Below are 16,802 nucleotides of genomic sequence, written 5' to 3'. Positions count from 1 at the left end.
ACAGACGCTCCAATCTTCATCAGGATCCAAGATTCCCGATCTCACTCGATCCGAGTCCCAAATTGTTCCGCCTTGGAGTGAAAATATGCAGCCGAGGAAACGTGATCCATGACTCTACCTATGATGCCGAAACCTAAGCGAAATCAGCAGAGCCGCACAAAAAATATTCGCCCCTCTTTTTGTGCCGGACAGATGTGGAAGAGAACCGTCAGCTCGATTGTGCACCTTTCCCCTTCCCCGCCGCGCCGCGTGCCGAGTGCGCAGCCGATTTTGCAGTGTTGCTACGAGTAGTGCTGGTGTGCCCGCTGTGCTGTTTCGAGGGCCTTCTTCCTATGGCACGTGGTGGCGCAAGCCACCGCCCAATTCAGAAAGGCCAAATCTATGCAGTCGGCAATTGCCTCTCATTTGCTGTGTGTGCAATTCATATTTTAATGAGTTAGTCAAGTTTGTTGCGTTGAAGTTTAGATGGATATTAGTCTGCAGCAAGGAGCGCCTGGTGTCTCGACTGTAGACGACAAACTTTGAAAGTGAAGGTGCTGGCGGCACGTCCGCTAGTTAGTGCCTTTAAATCGCATCACGCAGGGGAGAAAAAACAACTGCATCTTTACGTGTTGAATGATGTTGATTGGGGCGAAGCTCTGGTGGGGCTTGTCTGCGTAGACGGTGAGCCGCAGCATGCCGAGCCTTTCGTTCGTTTTCGTCCATGTCACGCTGCGGTCAAATGCTCAAATGCGCATATAACCACATTCCATACCACACATTCTCTTTCTGACATGGATGAAAACGAACGAAAGGCTCGGCATGCTGCGGCTCACAGTCTACGCAGACAAGCACCACCAGAGCTTTGCCCCAATCAACATCACTCACCATGTGGAGATGCGGTTTTTTTTTTTTTCTATATGGGAGCATGTGCTCACGAGCAGGAGCACGTGCACCCGACGGCGGATGGATATACGGACATGGCTAGCCCCTAAGGAGCTTCGCCCCTAAAAGAAAGTGGTAATCGAGCCCAAGATGCCTGGATTCTGCAGTGCGAGGTTTTGCCCCACGTGCTCCGAGCTGTGAGGTGCTAGCAGACTCGGCCGCCTTTTCCCCTTTTGATAAGTCGATTGTCGACGTAGAAGAACTTTGTTTGTGATGGTCCCTCATATTATATTTGGTGCTACACTTTTTCCTAAGACACCTCGAGTGTCGCGCAGGTACGTCAATATGCAATAGCACAACTTCGATTTCGCATGATTCATTTTTGAGGCACAATGACTACAACAAAGTTATCTATACTACGAAAGATTTCGCCGGTCCCGCAGACTTCGTCATAAAGGCGTGTGACTGTATTGACGGCAACTGCAAACCCTCATCATTTATTTCTTATTGGCTTTAAATCGGTTGTGCCTGCCCAGGCAGTACTAACCAAAAAAGTTTCTTTCTATGTCTTTTTTTTTTATTACCCCTTATTCTAAGATATGTTGCCTCAACAACTCAAAAATGTGTCGCTGTGTTTTCCAAACTGTGGGCCGCAACCCCAAGGGGGATTGTGACGGATCCAGTGTAAGGGTCGCAAAGCAGCTCGGGAACTTGGCCTCTTTGCGGTGGCGTCAACAAAAATAAAAATGTACAAGTCGCGGCTTTAAAATAGAGCCAGAGCTGCGAGTTCTGGTGTTTAAACTCTGGTCTCAGTTTGACAAACCATAGTCTAACAAACAAGCTCATGTCAGTCCTTAGGAACTGTTATTCTTGCTGGCATGCCTTATTTTCTTTTCTTTTTTGTTTGCTTGTTCCTTGTTTAGCTAATTCTACCCTTACGACTGTAAAGAAAGAAAAGGAAAAAAAAACACAATAATTTGTGTATTTTGGATTCCATGCACTGAAATCCAAAAGCTGGTTTCATTACAAAAAGCCAGGGGGTGGTAGCAATGCAAAATTTTATATTTTTAGTATCACTGGATAGCAGAGTTTGGGGAGTGCTACTAGACTGCATTGCTCATAACCATTGCTCGCAACCGCTTTCATGGCAGCTATCCTATGGTCTCTCACCTCTGTATCAATATACTTTCATGCGTAAGTATGAATTGCTCTCACGATTGCATAGTTCTGGCATGTTGCTGTTGCAGTTATATCTCATTATTTCTTTTGCTACATTATTGTGTGGCTCTCAAAAATGATCACATCACACTTATAATCATATAGGCAGCCGGCAGTGGCCAGGCGGTGCCACGAGAGTACTGCATTCAGCGCCACAAGCGGAGGCGTCTCTGTTAATGGGGCGTCCAGTTTTCCCGTCGGGCCGTTGCGAGCGGCGGCGACCCCGATATCAGCAGTCCCCGTGTGCACCTGCGTCCCTGCGTGCCATGTCCCTGGTTCTTTTATGCGGTTTTTTAAGACCGTCGGGAGCCTGGATAGGTCCAAGTGTTTTGAGAATATTCTAGAGTCGTCATTTGGACACCAGTTTGAGTTGTCTTCACTACTTGTGGCCGCCCGATCGGTCTGTGCTTCGCTCGTCTCCCAGCAAGTGACACAACACAAAGAGAAGGCAGCGAATGGGTTTATTGTACATCCCGGTTGCCCGTCTTCGAGAGCCGGCAGTCCCGACCCGCCAACCCTAGTTGTCGCCCGTCGTTCAGAGCTCACAGTCGGAGCCCGTGTCCAGGCCTGCGGATCGCCCTTCCCACGCCAGTGCTGCGTAGGCTAGCTGTTCAGGGCTATCACAGCCAGAGTCTCGCTGCGGAATCAGTCCGGGATCGTCATGGACTGGTTCCGTATGATAGTATGGTCAGGGTTCGCCGCTTCCGCCGGTCCTGATCGGAACTTCGCTGGTGGAATGCTCCCGGAATCGCCATGGGCCAGACCAGCCAGAACGGCTCTATCGTTCCTGCCCGGCCCCAGCCTCGTGCAGCACGCTTTTCCTCTTTCCTCGCCGGCTGGCCTCTGCTCGCGCCTCGCTCGGCTATCCACTCCTCCCGACGCCCGCACACACTAGAATAAAATTTGGGTAGTTAGAACCAAACTCTGCTTGCTATAGAATCGTACGCACATTGCAAAGCCTGGTGTAAAATGGTGACAGGCAACAAAGTGTATGTGTATGAAGGATATTTACGCTTCGCAAGAGATTTTTCTACAGAAAAACTTTAGCATCCTGCTTTCTGCACGCCGTCACATTTGTTACCAGACTCAGCATTAAATTTGGTTGCTGAAATAAACAAAACTTTGTGCTAAGAAAATCTACTATTTGAAAACTTGCAGGTTTGGAAGGTTTTGGCTGCGACCACTCGTTCCGAACGGCATTAGGAGTGCCGGAACGACCCGACGGGCCTTTAGCTTGAAGGCCTGATCGCCCGATTCTCGACGTCACAGCGAAGCAACAATCAGCCCGATTGTTCCTATTGTAATTCCCTAATGTGGCTGCCAAAGCGACTCAAAATACAACTTGTATAAATATGTTATTTTGCCGACCAAGTAGTCGGCAAAATGAGTTTGTCCGACCGCTTTCCAAGCCTGCACATATATTTTCGTTGACTTCCACCCCAACAGTTTCTGTAAAATTCACTTACTTGTTGCGTCGCACTGCAGTAATCCACTTCTGTCGCGGTGTCGCTTCCCAAGACCTCGAAGGAAAGCGATGAAGTTTGACGCTTGAATCACCTTCGCGACTGTGGCCATCTTTCATGCAGCAGTAGCAACGTTTATTTTTGGGGGGAACTCTAAAAGCAGGTGAGATGTCACAGGAACCCGGTGGGGTTATAGAGACGTGAAGTTAGGACTTCCTTTTACGAAAAAATGGTTCCAAAAAAGGCTCACGCCGATCCGAAATGCAACCTTCACACGTGGTTTCTGGATGCGCCCTCCCACAGCCCCCGCGACCCGCGTAGTCCTGGCCTACCCAGTTTCTTTATTTTGCAGCCGCTAGATGGCGCAACGTGTAGCACCAAACTGCATTGCAGGTTGCCTATAGCTTTTTTTTCATGCCTGCATCTCTCTCATAGCTGTACAGTCATACACATTTATAACAAAGTGGAGGGAGATCGAAAATAAATTTTTTACAAACTTCTTCGTAAAATTCAAAGCTCACAGTGACAAGAAAACGCTCCCAAAAAATACAAAAAACACTAAACTGTGATTTTTGTTTTTTATTCAGTGCTCACCCAGGAGAAGCTTCTCATTGTTGCTTGCCTCCGCTAGCAGAGGCACGCAACAGTAATTATGCTTCTGCAAATTGCAGATTACCTTAGGGTGCCTTCAGCATTTTTTTCACTGAAGAAAATGCTAAAAAGTTTTCTGTGCTGCCACACGCAGTTTCCGTGTCGGTGCCATTCGGCGCGGGAAGTGACACGAAGGTTCCTAAGCCTAACCACTTGCATGATTTTTCCGTCCGAAGGTGGAAACCACAGACCACGACATGTGTTTTTTTGTTACATAAACATATTTATTGGACAAAACATTTCGTAGGGCTGGGTAATGCCACCAGCCAAGCTTTCTTGGCCTTACACAGACGATCGCACTTGCTTCTGTAGCTTCTGCAGAAACAGCGCCACGACGCGCGCACCCGCGACCATGCTCGGTTTGTCTAGGCCGCAGGGCTACCCTGGCTGCTTCGTTGGCTCAGCTTTGTCGCTGGCTCGACCACATGGCTGGCTCGGCTGTGTAGCTAACTTGACTGTGTCGCCGGCTTGGCCGCTGAGTCGGCTTGGCCGTCTGGCAGCTTACTCGCACGTGGCACTCGTTTTCTCTTCTTACTGACCATCTCCCCTCGTAACTGACAGGGGATAAACATAATAAAGTGTGCAGGTACAATTGGAAATTGGTCAGTATAATCGGGAGGCTTTGTTACGCCCCCAGAGTTGCCAGACTTCTCGAGAACACAAAAAGGCCTTGGAATTAACCTGTCCTAGTGGTTTACCTATTACTTACCGCACATTGTTTTGCATAGACTCGTATGTGTGATTGCCAGGACCATGCCCCTGCTTCGAACTAACCGAAACTTTGAATAAACACTGAGTTACCGAGAGTCGACTGTACATCTGTATCCATATTTCTTTATATGTAGACTGGAAAATAGTTGTAATTTATTTTTATGTGCACGGCACATCGAACTCATATTTCTCATAACTGCTTTTCTACACTGTCACCATCACAGTTAAGGAGTCGCTCTACCAAAGTATCATGTTGGTCATGCAACTGGGGCAAGTATTGTATATTGAAGGCAGCGTGTCTGTATGTCCCATAACGTAACTTGCATGACCAGATTGAAACCGGTTTGTTAAAGGGGCCCTGCAATCACATTTAAGCGTCTACCTTTTTTGCGGTTTCCACGTCTCTTGGGGTTGGGGCAAGCCAGCGGGCACGGAGAGAGTAACTAAATATCAGTGCGTCATATTTTAACCGGACGACGCGGAAACCTCCTCCACCGACGAGGGCGACCCGCGGTACTGAAAGCGCGCAAAATGTGACGTCTTTGGTCCTGGGCTTGACACTGGTCAAAGCCGCTAAGAGCTTTTTTTTAGTCGAGATACAAAATATAAGTGTCGCGAACCGTTTCAGTTATGTATGAAAGTAGTTTTTGTTCACTATTTTAGGTCAGAAAAGAAACAAATGCAGTTTAGAAAGTACGGAAACGAGAAATGACCCGTCGACATACCCGCCACCAAGCAGCGGAAAAAAACGGCGCATACTAGAAAAGGCTTGTGGGATGAGGCTACGACAAACGAGGAGCGTAGAAAGGTCCCGGATGTACGTGGCGGCGCTGTGGTCGTATACCGGCTCAAGAATCCGACCGGTTCCGAGCGTTCCGAAGGCCTTCGGCGCGGGCCCTGCTGGCGATTCGGCCATTTGGCGGTGCGTCAGCACGAAGTGGCTCCCGTTCTGAACTGATCTTTACCCTGTGTTTGCTGTCGTTTGTGGCCAATGAAATGTTATGCCGAATCAGTGTTTAGTCGCGCTGCAAATGCAATACGAGCTGCCCTGGCCGCCCGCCTCAGACAGCCTATCCAACACGTGCTTTAGTGGCGCCCTCTCGAGCCGTCGACACGGAGTGCGGCAGCCGTGTGCGCTCGATGAGCTCACTACTCCTCCTCTAGTTCAAGGCTACTCAAGGCAGGACCTAAGACGTCATGAAGGAGATTATTTTTTGCTTGTTTTTGTAATTCTAATTTGCCTATAACTTTTAAAATAAAGCGAAATTTGAGAAAAGAAAAGTTGGATTAAGTTACTACGTTCAGTACGCTCAGGTTCAGTGCAAATTAAAAACCAGTCAAAAAGTCATTGCAGGGCCCCTTTAACAGAGAATCTGTTTCTAATCGGGGCAGTGGTTTTTGAAAAAGCTCGAACGTCGCAAAGATGCGTAACGTCGTGGACAGGGCAGGGCGTACATACTTTCCCCACAAAATTTAGCAGGCAGTGCTTCCATTGGAACCTTATTTAATCCCAAAACTAGGTGAAAACGGATTCTTCATTCGCAAGAGTTTGGCAGGAGCCTAAGTTTTTTGGGTTTTTTTTTATTTTTTTTTATTCAAGATGATAATGGGTGATGATGCGCATTCTTGCAGGTGTACGAACTGATTCGCGAGTGTCGCACCACAATCGGAATCAGCCTTGACGAGGTCTGTGCAAAGGTCAAGTCCCTCAGCAGAGCAGCCATCAAGTGAGTTTTGCGTTCCAAGTGGCAATACAGCGCACGCATGGGTGCCATTTCACAGCACCTCCAAGCAGGTGCGCTGGTGTTGCCTTCCGACAAACGAAAGTGGGGCACGATGCTCACATGCTGCAGTTGAAGGGACCTGTGTGTATTTCATAAAATGTTAATGGAATACTTTTGCTCAAGTACTTTCAGATAGGTGTATTATAGGGTCGGCTGCATTTTGGGGCGACTTCAGCTCAATAAGCCCCCCACCCCCGTCTTTGCCACTGGAAGGTAATGGACCATCCCGGAAATATGCAGCACCTCCCATCATTCTTTCAATGCACTACGGCAATCTGATGCATGGCTCATGAAGCAGTACCCGTAAATAGAAGGAGCAGTTCACGTTTGTTTAGCATTTTGTCGTCTTGGAACACAAAAAAAAAAAGCAGGGCGATAACACAACATGGGCACATATCGACTTTGTGGTGTTTTTGCTTTGTTTTCTTTGTGTCCTGAACTTGCAGTGGTAGGAGAGAAGGAATTAAGCCACTTCCAGGACATTCACAGCATACGAGCCGACCTGAGCACGCATCAGAACACTCCCCCAATTCCCCACACTGCGTGCAGGGTGTCTACCGACCGGGAATTGTCAGGGAATTTTAAGAGACCTGGAAAATTCAGGGAATCGTCAGGGTAATTTCCAAAAAGATTGCCGAGTCAGGGAATTTATCCCATGTTCGCCTGCTTACACTAAAAGTGGCAGGCACAGGCAGGCAGTGCCACGAGCGCAGTCAAGTGCGGCGTCGCGACCCCTAGGCGCGATGCGACCCGTGCAATTTTTCACGCGTAGCGCTTCACACAAGAGCATGTGCAAAGCTGGCGGCTCGTCGGTGCAATGTGGAATTGAGAGGCTATGTGGGATTTTCCAGAAAGGTCTATTGCACCTTTTTGCAGGGAGCCAATCATTCAGTCAATCAATTTTAGTATTTGGTTACAGATCTCACATACAGATATAGATCCTTCGATAAGATTATGTGGCTTGTGTGTGGGTCGGGACTGGGCTTAGCAGATTTATACCATTTCAGCACTCTGCTATGTCTGACCGTCGTCATTACTACTTTTCTTCTTTCCAAGTTTGGCGGGCAGGAAATGAGGATTGATTTTTAAAAGAGCCAAATCTATATTGACATAAACAGGAATGTGTGCTTATCGGACTTGCTCTGAACCCTGTGCCGCGCCTCGTGTTTATTGGTTTTTCTTGCGTAATACAGTTGAACCTCGATTTAGCGAAGTCACCGGGACCCCCTAATTATTTCGTTAAATCGGGAACTTCGTAAAGTCGAGAAAGACATTCTTCGGGATAGGCTGTGCGGGGAATCCGAATTTGTTTGTTAAATTGGGAAACTCATAAAATCGGGTTTCGTTAAATTGAGATTCAGCTGTATGACCGATTTCAGGTTAATCACCTTTTGGAAACGATCGACCCCCAGATATACTCCGAATTCCAGCCACAATTGGCTCAAGTTTCAGCTTCTGGATGTGGCTCTTTTTACGAATAAAACTCTTCAAATATAGGACATCTGCTGTACCACCTGTTTAAAGGATGTTGAAACTATGCTTCTGTACATAACCGACTCCGCACGTGAAAACTGGCCGTTCGCTATTACAAGAGAAAAGATGGTTTATTGTATGGCTTGGGACGCCAGCCAGTGTGCTTCTGACAGCAATCCGCTGTAACCGTTGAACTAGTTGCGCAACATAGTTGAGCCAGCTCAGTTTTAACAGTCGTCTATTCTGTCCTCGCAGGGACGTGGTTGAATTCCTCTCCAACGAAGGCCACATCTACACAACCATGGACGACTGTCACTACAAGGCGACCGACGGCTTCTGAACACCATTCCTCCCTTCCTTGTTAACGCGTGCACTTTGCAACATAATTTACTCCGATTGTACCCGAGGTACCAAAATAAAGATCTGTATGGGCTACACTTGCCTGTGGTAGTTGTTGCGAGAGGGCTACAAGTGCGCCATAGGTTTGAGTCGTCTTTCCTGTTGCTGTGCAGTTGCAGTCACTCGCGTCGCTGGGGGTAGTTAATAATACTACTACTACTAATAATAATATTTTTACTTGGCTCTGGAAAGCCGCGGCACCGCGGGTCTCCGGTGTTTGTGCTAGCGGATGTCCCCATTGTGCTGTATAAGGGCTTGTCCGGTGCCGTCGTCGAAACACGCAACTAAGCCGAAACATTCCATAGCCAAGTATTCTCCGGACTAAATCAAAGTAGTTGACAGTGATAACGATAATAGTCCTGGAGAAGGGGAACAAGGATGACAAAGGACAAACATAAATCTTCATAACACAACTAGGTTAGTGCCCTTTGTTCCCCTTGTTTCCAGCGATGTGTTTGCTGCGCCATTTGCACCAAACTGTGCCATAGTGGTTACCCTGCTACATCCTGTTGCCTTTTGACAAAATGTGATGAATTTGCATCAAAACATAATTTCACTTTTTTAATACTGTCTCGTAATATCTGAGGATTCGCTGCACGGCCAGTTCGTTACGGTAGACTCGTCTGAATTTTCAGAACTTTCGATCATTGCCTTAAATAATGCATTACTCGACTTGATCTTTGTATGAAACACTGACAGTACTCGGAAATCGCGCAATGTTCTCTTGTTCGTGGTCTGCTCCGGTGGGTTAGGTAGCTTTGTTGAGTGTGCTTCTCACCATGCACTGGTGCAGTACAATGAAGCGAAAACCACAGAGTGGGCCTCGTGATTTTTCGTGTCATGCTTCGCTGCAACGCAACCACATACTAGGGGGAAAAGCACTTCTCCAGATCAAGGCATTGCAAACACAAATATCAAGTATATTTTTAAAAAATTGTGTGTTTTTGTAACAATTCTATTTTGCAGTAAAAATGACGAATAAAACTGCTGCTAATAAGACTGACATTCGGATACTTTTTTTGGAAGTTCAAATTCCAAACTTAGCAAGGATACTTGAGTCTCTATAAGCTTATTTGTTGTCAACTCTCTGGTTTAGTTATTACCTTTACATAGGTTCCATCTGTGTTCCATATGCAGAGTGAATGGAGCAAATTAAAACTCAATTAGTTGGAGGAGTGAGTGAGAGTGAGATTATGTTTATTTACAGAAAGGGGACGCCGGATACCTTGACGAAAGTCATCTTATTCAGTGGAATTAGCCGGGGGAGTGGATGGAAACTTTGGCTTTTTTGGGGGGGGGGTTTGACCCTCTTAACTTTCCCCCCCCCCCCCCTCCCCCTGCCTATGCCACTGAGAGGTGATAGTAATGCTTCTCTGAGGGGGATATTGCGATAGAAAATTCTATGAAGGAGAGAGGCATGACGCTAGGCGGCGAAAGGAAAGCGAATGAAGGTTAGCCGATTGGCGTAATCCTGAAATGCTCGTATATGTTGAGCAGACATTATGAATAAAATGAAGAGCTCTGTTTTGAACGGATTCTAGATGATTTGTGAGGTATGACTGCCATGGAGACCATATAGATGAGGCCTATCCTAACTTGAGTTTTATAAGAGTAGTATACACTAGTCGTTTTATAAAGAGTAGCAAGTTTGAGGTTATGGTGCAATATCTGACAGTACGGTTATTATTAGCAATGACAGGTTATGTGAGTATTCCATGATAGGTCAGAGGTGAGATGGACACCCAGGTACTATTTATAAGATGAGCAGGCTGTTACTTGAGTGTTAGCAAGGTAATACGAAAATGATGTGGCACGTGAACTGCGGGAAAGTGACGTGGATTTACAATTATTAAAGTTTAGTGCCATTTGCCATTTTTTGCACTACTGAGATACAGACGCAAGGTCTTCCTGGAGAATTTGATGATCACGGTATTGTTGCAGATCGACCACAAATGCAGTGGCGCTTGCCGTCTTTCTGGTTTTCCCTCATCTTGGTTCTAGATGAAACGCAAGCTGCGCAGGAATAAACGTTAGTTATCAGTCACTATCATGTTTCCTGCAGCGTCGTAGCAAGTATGAAAGAATGGGTCGGTACGTGACACGATTGTCGCCAAACAGGCACACAGAAGAAGCTATAGGCAGTATTCACTGGACGCCATATTTGAGGTAACTGCTCACATCTCATGCTCGGGAGGAGTTTCCTATCGGCTGTCGGGCAATTACGAGAAAAGAAGGGAAAGAGAAACTCTCTTCTCGCCGGGATTTTCCTTTGTATGTCCCAGGCTTCCCCAGACGTCGCTATTTTCCCTCTAGAGATTAACTTTCACTCAAAATTCATACAAAAGCAGCTTTCCCCCCTCTCTCTCTTCCCCAGTGGGGAAGAGCTCAGCTATGACCGCCAGTGAATACGCCGTATTTTAGGGTGGAGTTCATTAATGTATATAAGGAGCAGAAGGGGGCCGGGTACGGCCTGGGGGATGCTTGATGTTACGGTAAAGGTGGAGCATTTTACGTTGGTAACGGAAGAATATTGCGTACGGTTAATTAGGAATTCAAAAATCCATTTGACAACACTGGAGTGAATATTAAAGGGGCCCTGCAAGGACTTTTTTAGAGGTTTTTAATTTGCACCCAACCTGAGCGCACTGAACGTAGTAACTTAATGAAACTTTTCTTTTATCGAATTTCGCTTTATGTTAAAAGTTATAGGCAAATTAAGATGACAAAAACAGCAAAAAATAACCTCCTTCATGACGTCCTTTGTTGCTTGAGTGGCCGTGAACTACAGGAGGGGTAGTGAGCTCAGCCGCTGCCGCACTCCGTGTCGACGGCTCGAGAGGGCGCCACTAAAGCATGTTGTGGATAGACTGTATGAAGTGGGCAGCCAGGGCGGCTCGCATTGCATTTGCTGCGCGATTAAGCACTAATTCGGCATGACACTTCATTGGCCACAAACAACAGCAAACACGGGGTGAAGATCAGTTCAGAAGGGGAGTCACTTCGCGCTGCCATAACGCCAAAGGGCCAAAGCCGCTCGCCGAAGGCCTTCGGAACGCTCAGAACCGGTCGGATCCTCGACTGCAGCGCCGCCGCGTACATCCGGGACCTTTCTACGCTCGCCGCCCGTCGGTGCTTGATCCCACTACACCTTTCTAGGATGCGCCGTCTTTTCCACCGCTTGGTGGCGGGTATGTCGACGGGTCATTTCTTGTTTCCGTACTTTATAAACTGCATTTGTTTCTTTTCTGATCTAAAAGGCTGAACAAGAACTACTTATATAAATAATTGAAACGGCTCGCGCCACTTATACTTTGTATTTCGACTCAAAATAAGCTTTTAGCGGCTCCGACCAGTAGTAAGCCCCAGGACCAAAGACGTCACATTTCGCGCGCTTTCGGCGACGCGGGTCGCCCCCGTAGGTGGAGGAGCTTTCCACGTCGCCGGTTAAAATACGACGCACTGATATTTAGTTACTATTGCCGTGCCCGCTGGCTTGCCCGAACCCCAAGAGACGTGGAAACCGCAAAAAAGGTAGACGCTTAAATATGATTGCAGGGCCCCTTTAAAGGGGCCCTGCCCTGCAACGAAATTGGAAATATTCCCGTCGTGTTCAAATTAAGTTGAATATGATCCACAATATCCGTAAATGACAATCGCACGTTTGTATTTTGAGCATGGTGGCTGTATTTTTCGTTATAAACGGCCCACTCTAACAAGCGCTCGGAGAAGGCCCAGCGGAGATCACGTGACATCTAACGCAATGGTGACGTTGGTCGTCTCAGGACGAGCAAAGCTACGGCGAGGCAGACGTCGAGAGGATGGCCTAGTCGTTCCAGCCACCGAAGCGGCTGCTTTTGTACGAATTTTGAGTGACGGGTTAATCTTCTATAATCTTGTAGGGGGACAATAGCGACTTCTGCGACACACAAAAGGCATTCTCGGGAAGAGGGGAGTTCCTCCTGCCCCTCTCCTTTCGTCCTGGCCGGAGGCGAGACAACCTCCGTCACTAGCTGTCAAGGTTCCTAAATGGGCATTACAAGCGAGGCGTTAGCGACATCCACCAGGTGCTCTTTGCTAATCGTTTAATTCGTTTTAAAATTCCTTTTCGTGACTTTTTTAACAAGATATTGGTATGTTCGATGTGATGCTGCTCCTTTGAACACACATAGACCAAAAAATGAGCGCCGAAATTTCGTTGTAGTATCCCTTTAAGGTCTACCCACTATTTTTTTTTTTTTTTCAATCGGCCAATAACAGTTTGGTGTTCCGACATCATCGCAACCCCTGTGCAGGAAGCAGACTAACTTGCGCTCTGCATAACAAACAACTCCTGTATTATTTTTTTTTTTTAACAAACAAGTATGGACTTTAAAGGGACACTGACACCCCCCAAAATTTTTTTTTAATTTTTTGCCAGGCGCTTCATTATGGTGCCGGAGGACTACCCAATTAATATTTTGCAACAGAGTAGCGTATTTTTTAAATAAAGTCAAAAGACGCAACAGCTCGAAACCGAAACCGAAACCCGACGGAGGTCGGAGAAGTGGAGAGGAGAGAGCGAGTGGCGGAAGTCACGTGTCTACACCCGACCGTGTGGTTTTTTTTTTTTTTTTTTTTTTTCTCCTTCCCGGTAGCAGACAACATGCGGCGTACGGGAACTGTTCGCCGTGGGATTCTTTTGCAGTTATGTATGTTCCGCTCGTTGTTCTGTACTCCAAGATGAGTTGTTTTGTATATTGAGGAGTTGGAGATGAGTAGTGAGTGCCCGTGGTGAATTTTGATCGGCTCCGAAAAGAATACACCCAAGATGTTGCGTGAAGAGCTGGCTCACATGTCCTGCGTCCGAAACAGAAGTGGCATTGTGCGACAGAGTTTCCGAAAGATCAACGGGATCGGGACCAATGGCTGGCTGCAATTCCTGTAGACCATTTACGGGCACCTCGGAAAGCGGACGCTACCTGATTTATATGCTCCTTGCATTTTGTGGAAAGTGATTACATTGAGTTCGCAGGTTTCAAAAAGGAAATCCCATACCATTTGATTCAGCGACGTGTCGTCCACAACATTTGTTTCTTTTTTTTTTTTGTTTCTTCAGTGATAATTTTAAAAAAAGAAAAGAAATGTAGACATCAAAAAACATTAAAAAAAAAAAAAAACAGTTCCACGGGGGATCGAATCCGGTCCTACGGCGTGTAACGCGGACGTCTTTCCCACTAAGCTACTGGCGCATATCGAAACTAGGGGGTCTCTTTCCTTTGTAATAATTCAGCCGATAAACTGTAAGTTGGAAAGTTTGCTACCGATTTTCCGTTAGCAAAAGCACTCCCGGGTCGAAGTCGGGATGCACCCCGCATTGGCGACATTCTCACCTTGTAAAGAAATCGTACGCGTGCATATTCAACTCGAAGTAGACACGTCGTGCTTGACGTTTGCGCGAGCGATATCTTCAGCCACGAGAAGGGAGCGACGGCTCGGCGACGTCTTCGTGCAAATCGGCTTGGTGGTCGGGCGTGTCGTACGGGATGAAGACCAATTCTTTTGATCAGTCCCAAATTTCTCTTTTAAAGGCAGACAAAATTCTCCGGTACCGCGAACGACAGTTCTGAAATAGAGGTCCCACGCACGTCGTCCGCTGCCATCGCGTCCCTGCGAGTCCCACGATACGCGAAACGACGCACGCACAGAATGCTTCCGGTTGTCTGTGAAACTTTTTTTTCAATGAACGTATTTGCAGCTTTTTAGAAGCCACAAAAAATGGGTTTCATATTTTTTTCTGTTTTTAATATTGAGTGTGTGCCTTCAGTGACCCACGACTTTGATTAAATTTGGTGGTCGCATCGATACCTTAGAAAACGGCCCGTGACCGCGGAAAAGAGAGTGAGCGAGACTCGAACCGGCCAGTTCTTGATCGGCGGTTTTCGGGCGGAAAGAAACCGAATTTCGAGCCGCAAATTCTGTTCTGGGTAGTTGAGCTCTCATATGTCACGTACAACTAAAAACCTCGGCTAGCATAAATACCCTGTCAGTGTCCCTTTAATTGTCAAAGACGTAGACCGTATTATCAATATTTCCGTCAAATGACGGGTTCACGGCAAAACACTTTTCCGGCGATCGGAAGCGTGGCGGCGTTGGTCCGCGGCTGCAGCGTGGCGCCAAGATAACATCACAGAACACCTATCTTAATTAAGCAATTGTTTTGAATGATCATTCGCGGAGCTTTTAAAAAGGGGCATCGATTATATTGAGAATTTTATGGTAAAATCTCCCCTTGTTTGCAGATTCGCGTAACAAAGCCACGCGCTAAGTTCTCTTCGGGAAGTTGGCGGACAAGCACGGCGCCCGCTAATCTTTCCTACTGAAAACAATGGCAGCTCCAGCGGCTGCAGCATTAATAGAATGATTCAATTCTCAATACATCTGAGTAGGCATTCAAATGTTTCCACGCATCTACTGAAGACACAGCGTATTGCTTCAGTCAAGTGTATGTATGGATTTGGATGGGTGACTACGACTTCATATTCGTGCAAAGTTTAGTTCGTGCACATCTTTTAAAATAACAAGCACAAAGTTGTTTTTTGAAAGGATTTGAGTACGTCTGAAGTAGACAGGAAACGCATGCCTCGCCTGACATAGGACCAAAACAGAGACAGATCTTGTACAACGTTTCTTTTCCTCTGTTCAACAACTTTCCCCTGTGAGAATAATACATTATCTCCTTATAATGGTTATTATAACGTACACTCGGCAGCAAAAGTTTGCGGGTTTTTGAGGGAAAGGAGAGCTGGGGTGGAGGAAGGAAGCGGAATGCTGCAGAGGAGGAAACGCCCTCAGCGTTCCGTCTGCTTCGCCCTCCCCAGCCTACCTTTTTTCGACCGGACTCGAGATTGTGCAAGGCAGAAGACCCCCCTCTCCACGCCTTCGGGCGAGGGAAGCAAAGGATGGAAAGAAGGGACCAAGAGGGGCGGGCGTTGGTGGAAAGGGTAGGAGGGAGAGGAGAAAGCGGGCGAAAAGTGGAAAGCGCGAACTGGTCGTCGGTCTTTAACCTGTAACTGACTATAGTTCTGACGGCGCGAGGCCGCTCTCAAGAATCACGCTTTGAGAATGCGCTTCCTTTCGCGCAATCAGTCATGTCTTTTCCACTCGCTTCCGTCCGAAGCGCGCGACATGAAACGGTATCTAGAGCACGCGGAACGCAGAGCAGAACCCATCGCGTTGACTCAGGCAGACGTAGGGTGGACTAGTGCCACTAAATAAGCTACGCTTCAGAGTAACGACACTTCGCCATATTGTGTCTTAACATCATGGTTGCCAGTGATCTGAAGCTTTATCTGAAATCACAGGAAACGCTTTTCCGCCCTCCACAAATAATTAAACTGCTCGCGACAAAGCAAAGCAATATTACATGACCTTCCTAACACCGAATCTAATGCTGAGGAAGACGCACTTTTGAATCATGACGATCGACAGTTGCGTCTGCTCTGCATACGAGCCAAAATGGCGGCGACCACAACACTGTCGGGGAACGGAGTGCCGATACTCTAAGCGCAGCTCATTTAGTGACTCTAGAGTGGACCACCCGTCCCGCGGGACTGCATCGCATTGAGGGCTCTCGTCCCGCAAGATATGCCAAAATCTTTCAAATGTCCCACATTTCATACTGTCGTACAATTCACTGTGCACCTCATGACGCTGAAGAACAACGGGGAACGGGAAACGGGGAGACCGCTGGTAATCGTGTGAATCGCGATGGTACGCCATTTTCTATTCAAACATTGCGGGAAGCGACCGTCGTCCTTGCAGGAGGTGCGACGCGTATGCGCCGTTGTGCCTCTCCCCTCGAAAAAATATGAAAATAAATTGTCCGTCTAATGTTAAAAAAATTAATTATTGTAATTATGTTTAAATAAGGCTGTGTCAATGCGCGAAGTTGCTATGGATTTTTTTTCTTGTTAACCTGGCCACACAAAACAAAAAGCTTGCAACTGGCAACGGTTGAAAACAAGCGGGTTCTAAATTTGTGTAGGAGCATGTGAGTAATAGTAAGAATCGACCGGAAATTTTAAGCCAGGAAAGACTTACTGTTCCTTCTTTCCTTTAATGCATTGAGTTCTGCTGCAGTTGATTTCTATGTTTCCTATGTAGACAGTCTTAAAAAGGTTGCAATTTTAATGTTGAAAGGATTTGCGGTGTGTATTTTTTATATTGTGTATCTCAGCACAAGTGACTAAAAACGCGTCAC

At 46.9% G+C, this 16,802-nt stretch overlaps 1 protein-coding gene across 1 annotated transcript in view; it reads left to right on the top strand.

Annotated features, from left to right (window-relative positions):
• The window catches only part of LOC8038671 (replication protein A 32 kDa subunit-A), a 29,611-nt gene extending 21,010 nt beyond the window's left edge, over window positions 1-8,601 (top strand). Inside the window, exons 7-8 of the mRNA XM_029979740.3 lie at window positions 6,540-6,634; window positions 8,420-8,601. Coding sequence (XP_029835600.2) covers window positions 6,540-6,634; window positions 8,420-8,504 — 180 coding nt within the window. The 3' untranslated portion in view covers window positions 8,505-8,601. The remainder of the gene's footprint in view (window positions 1-6,539; window positions 6,635-8,419) is intronic.
• The last annotated feature ends 8,201 nt before the right edge of the window (window positions 8,602-16,802 follow it).

Source organism: Ixodes scapularis, unplaced genomic scaffold (genome assembly GCF_016920785.2).
Source record: "Ixodes scapularis isolate PalLabHiFi unplaced genomic scaffold, ASM1692078v2 PGA_scaffold4__175_contigs__length_147842914, whole genome shotgun sequence".
NCBI lineage: Eukaryota > Metazoa > Arthropoda > Arachnida > Ixodida > Ixodidae > Ixodes > Ixodes scapularis.
Note: the sequence above shows the minus strand (reverse complement) of the source record. Positions and strands in the feature narration are given on the sequence as shown.